This window comes from Oenanthe melanoleuca, chromosome 7 (assembly GCF_029582105.1).
Source record: "Oenanthe melanoleuca isolate GR-GAL-2019-014 chromosome 7, OMel1.0, whole genome shotgun sequence".
NCBI classification, from domain to species: Eukaryota; Metazoa; Chordata; class Aves; order Passeriformes; family Muscicapidae; genus Oenanthe; species Oenanthe melanoleuca.
Genome location: NC_079341.1, coordinates 20,461,708 through 20,481,774, shown reverse-complemented (window position 1 = coordinate 20,481,774; position 20,067 = coordinate 20,461,708). Strand labels below are relative to the sequence as shown.

General features: G+C 36.5%; 1 protein-coding gene across 1 annotated transcript in view; it reads right to left on the bottom strand.

The window, feature by feature from the left end:
• KCNH7 (potassium voltage-gated channel subfamily H member 7) overlaps positions 1 to 20,067 on the bottom strand; it is a 201,408-nt gene that overhangs the window by 47,605 nt on the left and 133,736 nt on the right. Inside the window, exons 6-8 of the mRNA XM_056496789.1 lie at positions 17,232 to 17,252; positions 16,704 to 16,727; positions 13,468 to 13,682 (exon numbers count right to left, since the gene is read on the bottom strand). Of these exons, the coding sequence (XP_056352764.1) occupies positions 13,468 to 13,682; positions 16,704 to 16,727; positions 17,232 to 17,252 (260 nt within the window). The remainder of the gene's footprint in view (positions 1 to 13,467; positions 13,683 to 16,703; positions 16,728 to 17,231; positions 17,253 to 20,067) is intronic.

Sequence of the window (20,067 nt, the reverse complement as noted above, 5' to 3'; positions counted from 1 at the left end):
TCATAGCTGGTGAAAAAAAGGGAAAGAATTTGGAACATCCCTTTCTTTAGATCTAATCCAAATACACAATACAATGTCTTCCTTTTAACAGGTAGTTTTGAACTAACTTTCAGATCTTTATCAACAAGGATAATAAGAGTATTGGACATGAAAAACTTAGAAATGAAAAGAAATTAAAAACATGAATCAGACCTGTAAGCGAAAGCCATGTTCTTGTAATTGACTGTTTTTGTCCTGACCTTAAATCTGAATGATAGTGCACTCAAAATGAGACAGTACTGCTTCAGCTTTAAAATGATTTTAATAGATTTTATGGAACTGTCTTCTCTTGAAGTAACCTCTCAAGTCTCTCTTTTCTCCTGTGTATTAGTTTGATTGAAGCTGCCAAGCTATAACTAACAAGTACATCTCTTTCCTTTTCCTCTCTATTCATACTCCTACCACCAGGCATCTACAGACTGGACCTCTTAAGGAGATTTCTAAATCTAAGACAAACTAAAAATAAATATTACACTAGTATTAATGTACAGATTGAATTTAAATTAACACTGGCTCTATGATAATAGGCATTTCCTAATTCCCCAAATACTATAATGGACTTTCGTATTTCAGTCACCTTGATGATTGTCTTCCTTATGCAGACATGAACAATCAAGATTACACCAGTACTGAAAGAAAGCTGAAGTGTTCTTGATTTGGTGCAAACACAGCGTTAAATAAGGTTTTCATATATCAGCATTAAGAGGTATTTTTTACATGTAAAATATATTTTTATATGTCTTTCAAGGGATAGCTATGGAAGAACATCTCCTGAAATATTGAAATTCCCCTGTGGTGGGGAATCTTAATAATACTTGCCTTCTTGTCTTACTCCCTTTGTCTTTAATAAAGGCTTTAAAATTATGTAGTATGACAATTTGTATATAATGCTGAATGCTAAAACATTCTCTGTGAGAAAATTTGTAGTAAAATAATAAGGTCTTATATAGAAAGTTGTTTGATTTTTTCTTGCAACTACATCCACATATTCAGCGAGTGTAATTTTAGGTAGATATTGAAACAGAAATTTTGTTATTAGTGGTGAAACCTGAAAAAATTCAAAGCTTATCTGAGTGCATTTTAATTTATTTTTTTTGTTCTAGATATTGATCATTCACTACATGAAGCTTGTTTGAGCAATGGGACTTCATAGGAGTGCTAAGTGTCTTGCTGAGGCCATGAAGTGCCAAAGGTTCATAAAGTTATGAAATAATTATATAAATATTATTCAACTAAAAATATTTGCATACACAGCAAGCCAAAATCTTCAAATGGTAAAAGTTATGCATGTCCCATGATTAAAACAGTACAGCAACATTTTTCTCCTGTTTGTTAAGTAAAGTTGTTTAGGTTTCAGGGAAATAATATTTATTGGATACCACCATTAAACAAGACTCTTTCACCAAAATTGAATATATGTATATCTCTAACCTATAATTTATTTTTATTAACCTAGATATTAGAAGAGAGGAGGTATTTTTAAAGTTCATTTTCCATGAAAATATTAAGAAATGGTATATAATCTTAACCCTCATGAGTCTCTTTCTGCCAGTCAGTATAATTACTTTCATATTGATGGATTGTCAGAGCAACACTTAGAAGCACATAGATTTACTGAGAGCACTTTATTGACCTTTCAAACTTAAGTTAGGGATATATTTACCGAGAAAGAAAATATTTACTGAGAAGATATGGACTTTTTTTTTTTTAGTAAAAGCTTATGACAGAATATGTATTAAATGTTGTGTAACCCTATTATTTAAAATTCACTATGAGATATTATTTCAGAAGACAGAAAATGCTATCCTTCAACATTCTAGCGAGTTTATAAGTTATTCCTTACTCTTCTGGCAACATTAAGCTGCTGACAAGCATTTATATGTCTGAAAAGAAAATATCAAGTGCCAAATTTCTTATAAGGGCTTAAATTATTGTGTGATTTTTAGTAATCAGTAAGATATTTTCTATCATCCATTCATAGCATGACAATAAAACAAGCAGATTTTGTTCTTGATGTTATCTTGACCTTACAATATTTAGTAAAAAAGTATTTTTCATTATTATACATTTTGACTGGTTTGCTAGCTGTCAAATACTTTGATTGGATAAAGAAAAGCATAAAAACTATAAGAATTTCTGAAGTGCATGGAGTGATAATGAGGTAGCTACATTCACAGTTTCGTTCTATGATTACAGTACTTACTGACAACTCTCAGGAGTACAGGAGAGAGGAAGATCCTTATGCATATCTTCATATCTAAGTTTAACTTTCAGTTTCATGGTTAAATATTTTTTTCCCATAATATGCAAAATAAGCAAAGTCTAGTTTCTAGAAAATCAGCATTTTATAATTAGACCCCATAGTGTTTAAAAATGTATGAACTGCAATTGAAACTGTTCTGGTAGGGAGAAAAGCTTACTTTAAAAATTACCATCTTCCCTGTGGCTCTCCTAGTTTGTACCTAATGAGCACATTCCAACCTTGTTCACTTAAAGGAGATATTTAGTCTTAGTATTCTGCCCAGGTTGCCCAAGTTCCTCTCTGAACACAACTTTTAGGAAAGTTAAGTGCATTTCCCAAACTTCTATAAAATTTGGCCATCAATATTTTAACCAAAAAGCCATTTGGCAAGGGTAAATGGAACAGATTGCATACATAGACGCAGACAATCTGATGATACAATTATATTTCATTAGCAAAAACAATGTATAAAAGCATGGTCCAAGATTTCTAGGGCCACCCAGTCAATTTATGCTGGTTGGCATAGAAAAAGAGTGGATTTGTGACCATTGAGAAGTAGGCAGACAAACTTGCCTCTTTTTTTGCTCAGCCAGTAGCTGGATTTACATTAGACACTTTTATTGTTTTGCAATGCAAAAACTTATTTTGTTTTTGGGGAATTGCAAGACATGGTGTGATCTCCATGATGATTCTTCACTACTCTGGTATTCCAACAGGAACAATAAAAAAACAAAAGTAGCACAGAATCAGTGAGACAAGAGTAAGTCCTTCAGGTCTACCTAAATGAAGCTCATGGTTAGAACAGGATATTTTACACAAAATATCAGTGTTCTGATTTTGGCTATGAGAGAGTTAATTTTCTTCATAGTAGCTGACACAGTGCTCTGTTTTGGATTTAGTATGGGAATTATGTTGACAACACACTGATGTCTTGTTTGCTAAGTGATGTTTACCCTAACTCATGAATTTTCAGTTTCCCAGGCTCTGTCAGTGAGCACAAAAAGCTGGGAGGAAGCATGCCAGGACAGCTGACCCAGTCTGGCCGAATGGATAATCCATAGCATGGAATGTCATGGCCAGACTATAAACTGACAGGGATTACCAGGAAGACAGATTTATCATGCCTTGGGAATGGGTTTGGCATCAGTCAGTAGGCAGTGAGGAATTGTATTGTATCACTTATTTTTCTTTCCCTGTATCTCTGTCTCTCCCTTTTTCTCTTCCTCCCTCTTTTTGTTCACAATTGCTATCAGTATTAGTATCACTCCTGATTTTCCCCTCCATCCTACTGAGGATGCAGAAAGGACCTGAACAGCTGCTGTATGATACTTAGTCACCAACTGGGGCTAAACTGTGACAAACAGGGAGATATGAGAATCTTCTTGGTGCTGCTGCAGGCCCTGAAAGCTCAATCCAGTGGAAAAAATTCCTACATTAGAAGCCTGTAAGCCTTAATGTTCATTGTTTTCTAGATATATTGGCTAATTTATCACAATGTGCAAACTGCAGTTTCCTTTTCTTACTGGATATTGTGGGTGGAAAAAAGTGAGAAAACAGATAGAATAATATATCTGGAAATAACTATCCTAGACAAAGCTTATTTTTCAAGCTTTTGTTCAAAACCTGTAAGAAGACTACAGTCTGCATCCTATCCTAACAAAATTTCAAAATAAATTAGCTGGCCTCTAACAAGTTCTGCAGAATGGCCACGAACCACAGGCTCTGATTTTTTGTTCAATTCCAAACCCAGTAACTAACAGCATTAGAGACTAAGATACAGCAAAAGGTGTTATTCTCTTTTGGATTTGTAACTCACCTATAAACTCAGTGAAACTAAACTTCCTTGAACAGAAGAAATTGGTGCAAATGTGAGCCCATATCATTCAGCAGTTCTTTTGCTTCAAAAAAAAGGCTTGTCCATAATTAATAGAATTAATTTAGAAAGTAGAACATTTTCAAAGAAGATGGATACTTAGAATAGAAAAAAGTCACAAAGCTGGGAAATGAAGAACTTTTCTTCCCATTTAATAAACGCTTCTCATTTATTAGTAGTAGCATACTCAACAGTCTGTCTGAAGCTGAGCACACCATCTCATGCCAGCTTCCAAGATATTGAGCAGTTACTGGAATTTCCATATTTAAAGAGATGGCTTATCAAAGCACTCCCCAAAGGGGTTCCCAAACCCTGCATCAGAGCACTGCAGTATGATGCGAGAGATCCACGGTATTGCAAGGTACAGTGTCAAACCAGCCCCCTTAGTGGAGGCACCTGGGTGTTCCCACCTGGCCCAAACCTGCACACTGGGTTCTGTACTGCACACTGGATTCTGTACTGCACACTGGGTTCTGTGCTGTACACTGGATTCTGTACTGTACACTGGATCCTGTACTGCACACTGGATTCTGTACTGCACACTGGGTTCTGTACTGTACACTGGATCCTGTACTGCACACTGGATTCTGTACTGCACACTGGGTTCTGTACTGCACACTGGATTCTGTACTGCACACTGGGTTCTGTACTGTACACTGGATCCTGTACTGCACACTGGATTCTGTACTGCACACTGGGTTCTGTACTGCACACTGGGTTCTGTACTGTACACTGGATTCTGTACTGTACACTGGGTTCTGTACTGTACACTGGGTTCTGTACTGTACACTGGATCCTGTACTGCACACTGGATTCTGTACTGTACACTGGATCCTGTACTGCACACTGGATTCTGTACTGCACACTGGATCCTGTACTGCACACTGGGTTCTGTACTGCACACTGGGTTCTGTACTGTACACTGGATTCTGTACTGTACACTGGGTTCTGTACTGTACACTGGATCCTGTACTGCACACTGGATCCTGTACTGCACACTGGATTCTGTACTGTACACTGGATCCTGTACTGTACACTGGATTCTGTACTGCACACTGGGTTCTGTGCTGTACACTGGATTCTGTACTGTACACTGGATTCTGTACTGCACACTGGATTCTGTACTGTACACTGGATCCTGTACTGCACACTGGGTTCTGTACTGTACACTGGATCCTGTACTTTCTGGTGCAGCAGCAGCAGCGGCAGGGACTCTCAGCACCAAGAAGACCAGCTGGAGAAGGACAATGAGACAGGATTGAGATGCTGGGAAGGGTGATATGTTTCCACCTAACCCCTCCCAGTCCCCTCCTCCCCTCACCCCCCATGCATAGCTCCTTCTGTCTTTTTGTCTTTCTGTCTTTCTCTCTCTCTTTGCCTCTTTTACTATTAAATAAAATATACCAATTTCTTTTTGGTGCCAACATCTAACCTCGTCTGATTTTATTCATGTTTTTTGTGTATATTTCAAACCTCTCTAGGTCTGATAATGTTATACACAGAAGTTTAGTTTCCCTTGCTCTTCTGTGTTTAAACTGGTTCATAACAGATGGCCTGAACTGGCCACTTTTAATAAATACTTCCTAGAGATTTTTGTTGTGCCATGCTCCTTAATTTTAGGGTCAGTAACACCAATACCACCCATAAAGCTCAATAAATGCTTTGAAAATACATTTCCTACATTTCCCCAAATTTTTTTTTCTTTTTTTTTCTTTTTTTTTTTTTTTTGGTGTAAAATCATTAACTTTGAACTATTCTGGGCTTGCCCTTCTCTATTGATCCTGATACCAGTTACAAGCTGAAAGCATTATCCAAGTTCTAACACATGACAGGTAATAATGAGAAAAATGACCTTCTTATTTGGCTTATTAATTTTAAGGGCATTCAGAATTCATCAAAAAACACACTATGCTGACTGGGGTTAATGGTCCCTGCTTTTCCATACTATTTCTACTACTTTGAAAAAAATGCTGAACCCTATCAAACTCTAAGTAGAAAATATTTTTCTGAGCTGCCAGTACATCAAAAACAACTAATTCACATGCTTTTTTCCTCTTCCACTGCCCAATCCAAAAGAATAGTAACCTCATTGCTATTTCTCATTAATATGCTTAAGGACCTCATTTATAATTAGTGTTAGAACATAACTGCTTTATAATCATCATCATGCCACCTCCAAGTTGCAGGAAATTTCTGCTCTTTATGATTTAGTTTATTCATCAATTTCTTTCATTAGTGATGTGTGTGAGAGTACAAATTGCTTTGAAATAAATAATCATTAGATTACCCACAAAATTTTCAGTTTGTGTCCTAGCTAGTATTACATTAAAAGAGAAAAGAATTAAAATTGTTAGCTGTCCACTAACAATTGTCTTTTTTTTTTTTCCTGAGAAAAATTGACTCTTAATAGGTGTGACTATATAATTTCAGGTAAATGTTAAACATTGCCTGTCCAGGTTATGGCATTTTGTGCTAGATCCAACCTTGGTCCTACTGTATGTATATATGAGGTGCCTGGCACTAGAGCAGAGTTCAGAATCCAGACCATTTGAGGGTAAGGGCACTTAGAGAGGGAGAGAGTCCTGAGTCTGAGTCCATGGTGCCCAGGGTTATTTTTGTGGCTTTTTTAGCAGATGGTCATTTATGTAAGATGAGTAACAGTCAAATTAGTCTGGCACTACAACCCAGGACTGCCTCTTTCTAAGAGGTTGTCCAGAATGCTAGCTACACCAGTGGTGCTCTTGAAAAATAGCAGCATTTGTGACCCATGAGATCCACAGCATTCTGCCCTCTTCCCTTCCTCTTTCCCCAAGTCAGATGCTATTGCTGTCTGTCTCTAGGAAAACATACACTTATGCTCTCCTAAAGACAGAAACTGTCCTGAGATAACACGGTAATCACGGTGATAACCACAGACCCTGATCTAACTTTGCAGTTGTGCTGTTTTGCATAGGAGGTTGGGTTAGACGGCCTCTAGAGGTCTCTTCCACACTACATTTTTGTACTGTTCTAAGGTTATGTGAAGGAGGGACATGACTTCTTTCATAGTTGTTTTTAGGCAACTCTAACCCCATGTGTTAAAGTTATTATTCCAGACTGTGCATGCCAAATGCATTGGAGGATTCTGGCAGCTCTTTGGATCTTAGTGGGGCTTGACTTGCAGTTCATGGTGAGACAGTTCTGGTGGGTGTCAAAACTGTTGGTTTCAGCAGAGTAACCTACCAAGTTTAGAAACTTCCAAGGTCAATCCCCCATGAAGTGGGAGTTTGGGTGTTTATAGCTCTAGACCGGAGAAATGAGGCTTGCCTAAATGCTGCCAGCACCTTGGTTTCAATAAGGCTTGCTTGCTTTGTAGAGTATTAGTTTTTACACCCAACTCCTTATTATGAGAACAAATTACAATGCAGTCTGAAAGTCTATTTTCTCCCATTTCTTAGGATCAGAAGAGGAAGTTACTTTGGCAAATAATCCAATATTAACAAAGGTCATATGCTTCATTCCATGTTAACATCAAGGCATAAAAACAGAGATCACATAAAACATTGATTACTCAGAAACTGTAATTCATAAAAGATAGTGGATACTTTTCCCCAACTCAGCAAAAATCAGGTAATCCCCTTTGCAGAAGAGTAGATCTTGGGGGAAGGACATGTACTAATTAAGGATGCATCCAGGTTACATGCTGCAAAGCAGCTGGGCTTTCCGACTGCTCCATTTCTACCATATGTTGTGAAATCTTCTCAAAACACTGCAGCAGTTCAGAGGCCTGAACCTCTTCAGCTGTCACAAAAAAAAAAAGAGGCTCTACTGTAAGGATTTCACAATTCTCGTGAATCTTGTTTTTATTACTTGGTGCAACAGAAAATGAAACGAAAATACTATGTTTACTTCTGAAACTGATCAAAAGAGTGGGCTTTATTTTCTGCTTCCACACACTCAGAATAGCTATTTCTGGTGCAAAATATACTACCTTCCAGTTATGGTGACACCTTGGCACAGGTTTAAATGGCCACACTGAGACTGAGGTATTTTTGCTAGTTTTTACCATGGTTTTTTTGCTTTTCTTTGTTTCACAGAGTGTGTCATACCCTGTAAATTACAATGAAATTACACACATTTATACTATTTCTATAATTCTATTTATAGTAATTACAAAGCCCAATTATGCAATGACAATAAAAGATGAAATCTTATTGCATGAGGGTGCTAAAATTACTGTAAAGAAAGGGAACGATCCCTGTATAAACTGTGTCAATACACAAATAACAGGAAAAAGAAGATTCTCACTTCAGAGTAAATTTAAATTTTCCATATATTAACTAGGAAATGTTGGCCCTGCTTACCCCCTAATTTCACTATTATATATATATCTTGCTGTGTAATTGGAAGGCATCAAAATTGTTTCCCCTTTATTCAGAATTTTCTGCCTTATGCAGAATGCAAATTAACAGCCTTAAAATGTTGTCTGTATGTGAGTTATTGCAGGATGTAAACAGCACAATGTGTCAGCTGAATCAGACTGCTGAAAACATATAGATCAATAATTTGGTTTATTTTTAGGTCTTATATTGCCCCTCTCTGTCCTAGATGCTGGTAGTCTTCTTTTAGCCTGAAAATCTGAAGGTCAGTTTGAAGTCATGATCATATAATAGTTCTTTTTATATCAACAGCTTTATTTGCCTTGGGAGGATATTGTTACTTATTTCTTAATCTTTTGGAACCAAATAGAATCTGGCCAGATTACAAAAACATTCAGTGAAACTACAAGGTCTATCACTTCATACATGGTCCCCCTCCCTCTCCCCCATCCTCCTTTCACTGGCAGCTCTATTTTCAGAAGATTTGTGGGTGTTCAGCATGTCTGCAAATCAGATCACAATATTCTGTGTAGCCTGACAAGGTATATATTTATCATTTCATCAGTCATATGACCAGTTTGGGTATATATATGTTTCCCAGAGGTGGGTGGATAATGAACTGTTTTGAAAACTATTATTACACGAAGTTAGAAGATTACAGAATTTTACCTTCTGTAAGTCATTTATTGAGACAAATCATGAACAAAAGATAAATATTGGGCCTTTCAACCTCACTCTGTATTCCTTCGGACTGATGAATTACAAGGAGATAAATGACCTCTGAACACTGGTGATCAAAAGCAACAAAACCATTTTTCTTTTACAACACAATAAAGAGACCAGTAATTTACACATTTATTTACTGAGAAAGTTATTTATTAACAGTATTAAGTTATGGGCATTCAGGAATTCTCTTCTTTCTTTAAAAATAGAGCACAGATACTGACTATTCTAATCTTCATGAGTCTGTTTACAACAAAGTTCATAACTTCACAGCTTTACATCATTGGAAACTGGATATCTAAGAAGCTTTACAGTAAATCAGTATTTAAAAGAAAGATAAAATCCTGTTGTGTCTCTGCACATTGCAATTTTAAGGCCAGAAGTCCCCTTTACAAATCCATAAAAATGTTAAGGGACAGATGTCAGACTTTTGCCCTATTGCTTTCTTTAATAAAAGTCTACTTTTGTGCTTCTAAGAAGACTTGTCTCTTTCTAACCATCAGTGTCAGGACCCCAACTGAACCTGTCAGTACAAAAGAGTGCAGGAATTGCACTGTCCTCCTGAACAGACTGCAAAAAAAGAAATAATGGAAATAAGTAATTTGAGATTCTTATAGAAGAGAGTGACATTAATACCTCTGGAAATTATAATGAAAATAATTTTATAATGAAAACCAATTTTTTTTCTAAAGTGGAATGGAGATGTAAATTTAATTTAGTCACAAATGTCTGCACTGGAATATAACAATGCCAGCTTATCAATCAGGGCTATCTGGCAGCTACACTTGGACTAATTCTGAGTAAAAGTCAATGTTATGCAGAAATAAGTGACCAGAAGATGTTATGCTTCTTGGCATTACATAAGGAGTTATGATCAGTGAAGCCCCAGGTGAAAATCCAGGCAAAGCAATCAGGGAATCTACTTATTCAGAACCATCACATGTGCAGCACTTCACCACAAGCTATATCTCAAGGCAATTCTCATCTCTACATAATGTTCTGAACACTCCTGTTAAGTAGAAAAGCAGTATTGGAAGGTTTCTTGCAATAGAATGTATAACCTAGATTTTTCTCCCAAGTATAAACCACTGTCCCACAGCATCTCCTCTTTCTTCTAAAATGATTTTGCAAACTTTACTTTCTATTTCTAATTTATTCCACTAAAATTTTTCTACTAAAGCCTCTTACTCCTCTTTAAATATTTTCTCAAAGTGCATCACTTTATCTAAACACAGTGGCCAATGACTTCTTAATTTACTTTATTAATTATTCTTCCTCTCCCCTCTGAAGGGGACTATGCGCCATCCCTTCTTTTTTCACTCTCTTCAAGACCACAATTAGATCTCCAGTTTGTGGATATTAAAGAAGTTACACAGCTGTTGTCCTTGGAAAGAACTTGTTGCATCCTGTGATGCTGATACTTGATTTGATATTACTGATACATGAGAGAGAATCCAGGCTGCATGATCCAACAGGGAAGCTTACTGATATTTTTGTGTCGTGCATATCAGAGTCCACTTCTCTATAATTTGAGTTGTACATTGAGGAGCCATGGTAGTGGAATTGTCAGGTTACAACAACAGGATCAAATTTCTCAGCAAAACTGAGGAAAGGGATAAAGATAGAAAATAGCGACTACAAAGGGACAGATGGATGGATGGATGGATGGATGGATGGATGGATGGATGGATGGATGGATGGTACAATATGTGGCTGAGAGAAGCTTTTCATGTCATCAAGTCCTGCAATCCCAGAAAATACAGCACTTTATGCATTCCTTCACTACATTTCTCAGGTTCTTTCTAGCAAAACTTAGAATTCCTGCACTAACTTCTTTTATTAGAAGACTGTTTCAGAATGTCACTACTCTGATTGAGGATGACCTTCAAACTTACCATGGCTGTTTTTCACTCATTTGCTCTTTTACTGATATTATCCCATAGATAAAATAGGTCATATTGCCCTCTGGTTTTTTGATGGTGTTTGATATATTTCTTTATCAGAGATGGTGCCAGCATGAGCATATTTTAACTACCTCATCTAACATTTCCACCATATTTTATTCTCAACACTGTGTTCATATCTTCCAAGCCCACTTTTGCACTTTTCTGCAGATATATACATAATGGATCTATGGCCTAGGAAAAGATTTACAAAGAAATTTATAGTCAGACATGAAGCAGAAGCTTCAGAGCTGACTTGTACAAAATATATTGAAATCATTGGGAATAAAAACATAAACAGGACTAAAACCAGTCACTTTAATCTTCTAAATGTTTATTTCTATTCTAATTCATGAAACTAGTTAACTAGATCCTTGACCATAGCAATACTATAGACCTACATTTATTTATACCTCCTGGGATTTTCTACCTGCATCTAATTCTAGCATTTAGGATGTAGCAGCAACTGAAAACATTGATAAGTGAATGCAATAACAGAAAAAGCAGCAGCAGCTGCAGGGAACTATTTCCAATTATAATGAATGATATGGCATCAAAGTTTGCTATGCAAATTTTGCTCTGTACAGTGGTTGAGATTGTTCTAGAAGAGGACATAAACCAATGTCAAATTAAATTGGAAGCCTTTTGTGAAGTGTAAAGATTTTATAGAGCATTTCAAATTTAATTTTGAATTTAGTAGGTATCAATTTTCATGGAAAGATTAACTGATCCATGTAATTTCCATTGGACTTTTCATAAAATCTAAATTATTGGGAGAATAAACATAGATTTAAGAAAAAATTCTGCCCATCCTTCCACCCCCAACAGCATCACAAGCACATAGAAACTCAGCACTCTGGCACTAATTAGCCAGTCAGAATTAAAAAACAAAACAAAAAAACAAAAAAAGTCCAAAAAAATCTACCTTGCTTCATGCTTATATAACTCTTAAAAATTGGTCTTTTTTATGTAACTTGACTTTTTGCCACATTATCTATGAAAAGATTTCTATATATAACTACTATGAATAATTTAAAACATATCAAAATGGATCCAGAAGAGATTATATCTTTCAAAACTGACCACAGAAGAAAGGACAATGGTTGCAGATTCAAGCTAGCTATTAAAGACAAAATATATGAAAGATAAAAATCCAATTACTTTTTGGGCACTAACTGATCTCAAAATAGAAATGACAGAACTTTTATCTCCATTTCTCTAGAAGGGTGTACAATTCCCTTTTTATGTCTGTCAAAGGGAGTAGGACCATGGACACTGTCTGGCAGAGCACCAATGCAGAGAAGCTGCAGCCTGGTCAGCACTTGGGGACATGATTTAGTCAGGGACTTGTCAGTGCTGGGTTAATGGTTGGACTTGATGGTCTTAAATTCTGTCATTCTATGGTTCTATGCCAAAAGATCACTTGACAAGATCTTCCTTGTGGAATATCTATCTGCATTCTACTACAAAGCACTTCTCACCTCTTTCAGTCTCTCTGGGCATTTAAGGGCCAACCCTTGCTTACTAACCCCATAAAAGTTATTGAGGATACTGTCATCTCTTGGTATTTTTTTCAGTATGTTCCAGATTGCTAGCCTGTCCCAGGCTGTCTCCATATAAACTGTAAAGCAGACATAATAATACAGAAATGATCTGAAAAGTTCTGTTGACTTCAGAGGGCACTGCATCTGTCTTAGAGTGAAGAAATCTTAAATTAAATCTACCTTAAATTATTTCAGTTTTCTTTCAATTACATGGCTTGTCCACAAGATATATCATACATCCAGTCCAAAGGTATCTGCTTTTCATTTTGACAGCCTTATGGATGCACAGATGTGTAAAAGATACCCACAAGAAAGAGTATAATGAAAAGACAAAGAACTTGAAAAGAAATTATGAGATTTTACAGTGGAACAGTCACCTACCATTTCTTTTCATGTTGTGCCTTACACTAATCAGCAATTCATATTGCTGAGAAAAAATTACAAAGTATGAAACTAACATTTATGAATAACAGGGAGCACTGAAATTAATGGTCTTATTTGGGACCCATGGTGCATACTACATTTCCTTTCCATTAAACAATAGAGAGCTAAAAAATTTTGTTTTTAGCAGTATCATCTAATGTTGTAGACTACCTCATCAGCAACTGAATTGAAGGTAAATTACATAATGTTTTAAAGCCTTCAAATTATCCTGGAGATAGCCAAACCATTCATTAAAAAAGTAAAAATCTATTGAATACACTAAAAAATTGAAAATGAACTAAAATAATGTGTATTACCTTACCTGTGTAACCTTCTCTGTTACATTGTGCGTTCGGTCTTTCACCTTAGGTGCAATAATTGCTTTCTCTGAAGAAGGAGGAGATGAAGATTTTTTTTCACTTTTGATATCTGAAAAGTTCAGTGTGAGTTGAGGAATTTTGTTGATTGTACTGTATTTGTTGAGATTTGAATCCGATGTGGATCCCAACAGACTTGACTTGATATGATTAAAAGGCCCTGAAAAATTGGAACACACATTTAGTATCTGGGAAATGAAGAAAATAAATTATCATTAATGTTTAGGTGGGATATATTAAGTGAGTGATTAAAAAGTATTTTTCTGTATACTTGTTGGTAATAAAAGCTATCTACATTTTAAAAATAACTATTGCTAATAAGATTAAAATCTAATACTGGCTACAAATATGACATTTCCATTACATATAACTCTCAATATTTTTTATAAAGTCGATGGATTCCAAATTGCATAATGCTTCTATCCTTACTTGTTTTCATGTTACTGGGAATTCTGGTGTGCTCCTATTACAGTTCTAGCTGAATATAAAGACTGTATGCTCATTTGTTTATAAGAGTGGAAATAGGACACATGATTATATAAGTGTGCCTGGAATTAGCAAAGGCTCTATTATCACATCCCTACCTTGCTCATGCTCACATGATAGTTCAAAGGAAACTGGAAAATTGAGCAGACTCTCAAAATATGTTTCTTCAATTGTCATTGGTAACAAAATATTGGAAACTATAGGGATACTTATCGGTAGAATATTAATGGAGCATATATAACCTTATACTATTTGAGTGCCTCATGATAAAAGATACAGAATTTGCATACTTCATGAAGGTACATATCCTTTCTAATTATTCTTTTTATTATTGGACAGAATTTGAACAAGAAAGCAATATAAATGGTCAGACTACTTGTTTTGCACTGTCATTATAGGGCTCATAAGGAAGCGAAAAGTATTCATTGCAAGGAGAAGTTGCTTTTGAGAACAATACTGGAAAAAAGAACTATGAAGATGTTTAGACAGTGAGAGCTAAATCCACTTTAGGGATTTAAGAAAAAATTCAGGTCTTGCAATCAGTAAGTCAGTAATAGGGATATTTCTTAGATCTACATGAGAACCTTATTTAAGATTGCCTTGATTCTATTAAGGGCAACAATGTGATGTTTTTCTCTGTTTCTTGTTTTTGAGGTTTTCATTTGTCTTCCTGAGAGGAAAACAAGAATGTGTATGTTGATTCAGGAACAGTCAATGGGATAGTATTTGGCCTATAAGGTAAATTGCAAAGTCAACAGTGGAACAGTTGATTTCATTCGCAATATGAGAATGAATCAAATTCAAAGCAACCAGCTGCCTGGGGATGGCTGTTGGGAAATGCTCTATGCTGTGCTGAGTTTTTTCTTTTTCTTTTTCTTTTTCTTTTTTTTTTTTTTTTTTTTTTTGGCAAAATTCTTTAAATGAGGGCTGATTTTCCTACACAACTGGCTTCAAATGCTTTCTGAAGAAGCAGACATTTAATTTTTTTTGAAGCTTATAGGGATTTATACATGTTTTCTCTCTCCTAAAGTCATGAGACTTGTATGTTAATCTGGGCCAGAGATAGAAAATCTCTATTACTCCATTTCAAATTTTGCCAATGTGCAGAAAGGAATTTAAGATGACAAGGGAGGACATGATGCTGTAAACTAAAAGTTTGGATGCAAAAAAGAATTTGTGCCTGATTTCTCTAATCACTAAACTGCAGAACAGTCCTTCTTTTTCTCCTAGTATATTGTTTTGTGGAACAGCTCCATTGGAAAAGGGAAGAAAGCACAACCTTTCACCTGCAAGGAACAGTAAAAAAGCCTGGTACTAAGGACACCACCAAGGGATTGTGATACTATACTTAAATGCCTTTTGGCCCAGGAGGGACCTGAATCTATCTTTCACATCATCTATATGAGTCTGCTAAAAATTAGTGTTCAACTATATCAGGACTCACAATCTCCTCACAAATCAGTGAAGTGATTAATCTGGTTGGTGTGTGCTATTGTACATATGGATTGCAGTTTTTCAGCCCTGCTTCCCTGTTAGTTTGAGCAATAGCTTCCGAGTATCAAATCATTTTAGATGTAAGCAGGATATCAAGCTGAAACCATTTTTCAGAGTAACAAAATTCTTAATACATTAGGAATTCAAAGATAAGAGGAAACTTAAATAGCTTCAGCAAATCTGTGATTAGATAGTAGGCAAGATTTTGTTTTATTAGTAACTTTATAGATGTTTGAATTGCATTGAACTTTTCATATCTGGGATTTGTATCTCTTATAGCTTCCATTCCAAAGGGGATTACTCTCTCTTTTGCTACTTAATACTCATGCCCTAGAGCATGATATTAGGCTTAAGTTCATTGCACATGAAAATAAAACCTTGTTTCTTTCACCTTATTTTGCTTTAGAAACTGGTGAAATTGATAACAGTAATTGATTGAAAGACAGTATTAGCTTAAGTTGGCTGACAGAAATTGAGCTGATACTGGACATCTAGTGCACCATTACTATATTGTCATAACAGGAAGCAGAAAAGGAGGGCCATAACAAATCACAGTCACAATTGACACTAATTGGCACCTTGATTGACAGTTTCAACAGAGATAAGCAGAGAGAATGACTTGCTTCTGCCTAGCCTAAAAAGAAGAATCTTTCAGGTTAAGTTTAAGCTCCCCATTTTTATGGTAGGATTTCATTGCCATTGCGTAGACAATGCATTGAGAAGTGATTTCACTCTCCTGAACTGCCAATTCATCATCTTTCACCAGCAGTAAATACATTTATAAAAGTTATTGCACAACACAGAAACTTCATGTTTTTCCCCCAAGATTTTGCCAACATACACATGAAGCAAATGTAATGATTTTGTAGTCCACAAATTGTTTTACATAATCTAGGTCATGCACTGCATGCAGTTTAGAGAGATTTTACCAGGTACACACACTTTTTGCATCATGCATGAAGTCACAAACCAGTTTTCCCACAGATACAAATACAGCAATTAAACTGAACACTTCAGTAAGTAATCTTCAAAAATGGAAGAAGAAGTTTATGGATTATGTTCAAATTGCGTCTAAAACATGTAGCTCAATGCTGGTGAAAAGAAACAGTTTTGTAATTGCACTAAATATTATTTAAGCATGAAATTGGCAATGAAGTTCATGCATGTACATTTTAATGCTACAGGAAGTTTGAAACCATACCCCCTGCCATCCAGGAGCGTGAAACTAGTTTTAAAGAGACAAAAGAGGAATAAGTGAAGATACTTCCACAAGGGTCCTGATTATCAGTTATTTAATTTTTGAGAGGGTTAACTGAAAACTAAGCACCTTGTAACATTGGCTCATTTACTAATGTCCACATACAATAACACATCCTTTTACAGATAAAACTCCTGGTAGCTTCAACAGAAGTTTTGACTGCTTAAGGACTGAGCTAAGTAGCTGATATGTTCTACCTCCTTCCCTCCCTCCCTTTCTTTTTTAGAATTAAGTCAACAGGCTGTTGAACTATGCCTTCACTTTTTCCAGTGATTCGTGGTTAGTGCTTTGAGACAAGAGTTACAGGAATAACTACATGTTTAACAAATATAATTTGTGTAATACACCTAGCCCTAGAGAAGTCAACATGAGAATGTTGCATTTGAACATTTCATACAGCAGGCAAAGTAACATGCCAAAAAGTGTGGCTGATTGAGACACTGGAAGGTATAGTCTAGATGTATACTTTACCTTTGACATTGCGACCATTGTCTGGTTTTCAGCATAATAAAAGTGAAGAAAAAGAGAAAAAAAAGACAACTAAAATCTACGTCAGAAAAAGCAGAAAATATGGCTTCAAAGTGTGTGTGGTTTGAATTGAAATATTGTTGCACCTCCTTGAGTGTATTATGAAGATTTTAAGGGAAGCTAAAGTCACTCTGACAATTGAGATACTGTGTAAAAGTGTTTGGAATAGATCAGGCAGTAGGATTGGCTTTAGCTAACTTAACAGAAATATGGCAGTGGATTGGAGGACAAAGGTTCCAAGAAGTTATTAGTCCCCACACAATTAAGAGAAGCTGAGGCGGAAGTGCAGGGTGGCAGCGTGGCGTGTGGGGCAGCACAGACCCCCAGGCCCCCCACGCCTGCCTAGACTCACCTGAGGAGACTCTTTTAACATGGCAGCAAACTAAGCAATGCCCTTCTGAGTAAGTGATGGAGAAAGATATACCTTAAACTTTTCTTCAGCTCTTAGGTGCCTTTCCACAGAGAAATGGTGGCAAAGCTTTCTGTCCTCACAGGCACACCTGGCCCTCAATCCGCTTGTGAGATCAAACCTTTTCAGGGGCAATGTTATTACTGCAGTTATCACTATTTAAGAAGCCACAAAGGTGCAGAGGTAGATGCCACGCTGGTTCCTGCCATAACTATGTGATCCACAAGCCCCCATCCCTTTGTGCTGTGCCTGGCTGTGCCTCTGAGGGTGTGAGGTGGGTCTGGCAGGGAACAGAGACGTCCTCCTGGACACCAGCTCCCAAACACGCTTTGGGCTCACACAGACATTCTCCTTGTTGTGCTGGGTGGACAGGCCACCCCTGAGGCTGAGGTGTTTGTGATCTGGCTGTTCCCCAGCTGCCCTGTGCCTGTGGAGAGTGGTCAGCCTGCCCTGGACAGAGGCTGTGCCTGCAGAGGGGCATGGCGGCGCTGGGCCTTGTCACTCCTGCTGCCTCGCTGGCTTCTCCTCAGCTTGCTCAGCTGAACAGCGAGCTGGGCTCTGGACCTGGGCTCTGGAAGGGTGTTTAGCTCCTCCAGCCCAATGCCTTCCTGTGCCAGGCATCTGTAGCAGCACTGGAGATCAGGCTGAGTTGGGCTCAAAAGCCTGCTGCTGTTTCAGAAGGCTTCAGTGATCTTGCTGAGTCCGTTTTCTGAAGACAATACAATTTCTGAAGAGTCCCTGGGAACTTACACCTGCCTGCAAAATCTGGATTGCTGGTGTTTCAGAGGAGGCTGGCTTGGCTGCCTTTTGGGTGGTGAGTGTTCCTGCCCTGTTGCTTTTGCTGTCATATAGACAAATTTAGAATGGAATTTGACCCAGTACACTGGAATTTAAAATCCTAAGCTGTCATTTTTACTGTAATATCTTTTGGCATATAATGGGCACAACGACAATAATTTTAAAGTGTTAGGCAACAAGGCTACATAAATTAATTTAACACATGAAGTAATTTCTATTCTCAATTGCATTACATTAAAATTTGGCTGCAGGTAAATTACTGTAGTTAGTATTAAGCTAAGTAATACTATTCTCTTCTTTCAGAATTCTGCTTTACTGATTCAATTAATATTATTTGAACTGACAAGGATAGGAAAAAAATTGAATTCTGACTTGCAGTTTCAGATAGAGTAATAGTTTTTGAATGATTTGGGAAAAATCAAAATAGAAATGGAATGGAAAAATATATTAAACCCTATGTTTCCTTTCGTAAGAGTTTAGCCCTTTGGCACTGTAGTTTACTTTTACTTGTTGTACTTAGGGTTTTGCATTCTCCCTGTTCAGAATCTGCTAGCCCAGAGAAGATGATTTAAGCTGAATCTGGGTTACCTAACTTGCATGGATAATTTTATAGAAATAATAGGGTTTTATGGCTCACCGTTGAATTAGGCAATTTGAACTTGCTGGATAAATTTAAACATCTTTTCAGCATAAGGTGCCCAATTCTAACATGACTGTGAGCAGATGGCATCAAGGATGGTTACTAATTCTAGTGCCTTTCTGAAAGCCATTCTCTCTTCTGCTGAGTTTTTCTAGAATGACCAGGTATGACATAAACTCAGGGCCTGGTTCTCTACCGTTTTTTAGTTTATGCAGAGAGAAAACAGAGTAAGAGTGTTTTGTCTATTTACATGTCTATTTACATTATCTCATTGTGTGGAAGGCCTTAGGAATTCAATTGGATTATTGACTCCTCATGGTAAAATTTATTTTATTTAGTACTTAACATTTGAAGAAACTTTTTCCATAAAATCGAGATAAAAATTTTTGCTCCTCCATTCAGCAAGTACTAAATTATGTGGTGACTTATGCATCAGCTTTCTACCACTGTAATCAAAGACACTTAGTATTCAAACTGATTTTTACTCATTTTCATAGGTGAAAATGAATATTTTCATATTCTTCTCTGGATGAAGAATAACTCTTTGGGAAATACTATAATGAAAAATGTTCTGAAAAACAGAAATTGAAAACTGGATACTTTTTAATGTGTTTTGTTTGAAAGATGAATTTCAATGCACAGGGACTTTTAACTAAGATAAAGCTTATGAAATAGATCCAAAGGACATGCCAAAGTTCAGCCTTGGAGGTTTTTGCCTCCTGATTTTGAAAACTTGGCTTAATGTGACCATGAACTATACAAAATGGTATGGTTTAGGATGGATTTAATTGAATTTTTAGTTTCATTTGAACTGAAAGAAAACCCCCATAGTCCAAAAAATCCAGAAATGAGAAAAAAAGGACTTCTCTATTATATTCATTACGGGAAGAGTGATTGGAAGGAATGATTAGTTTTGCTATTCTACAAGTTAA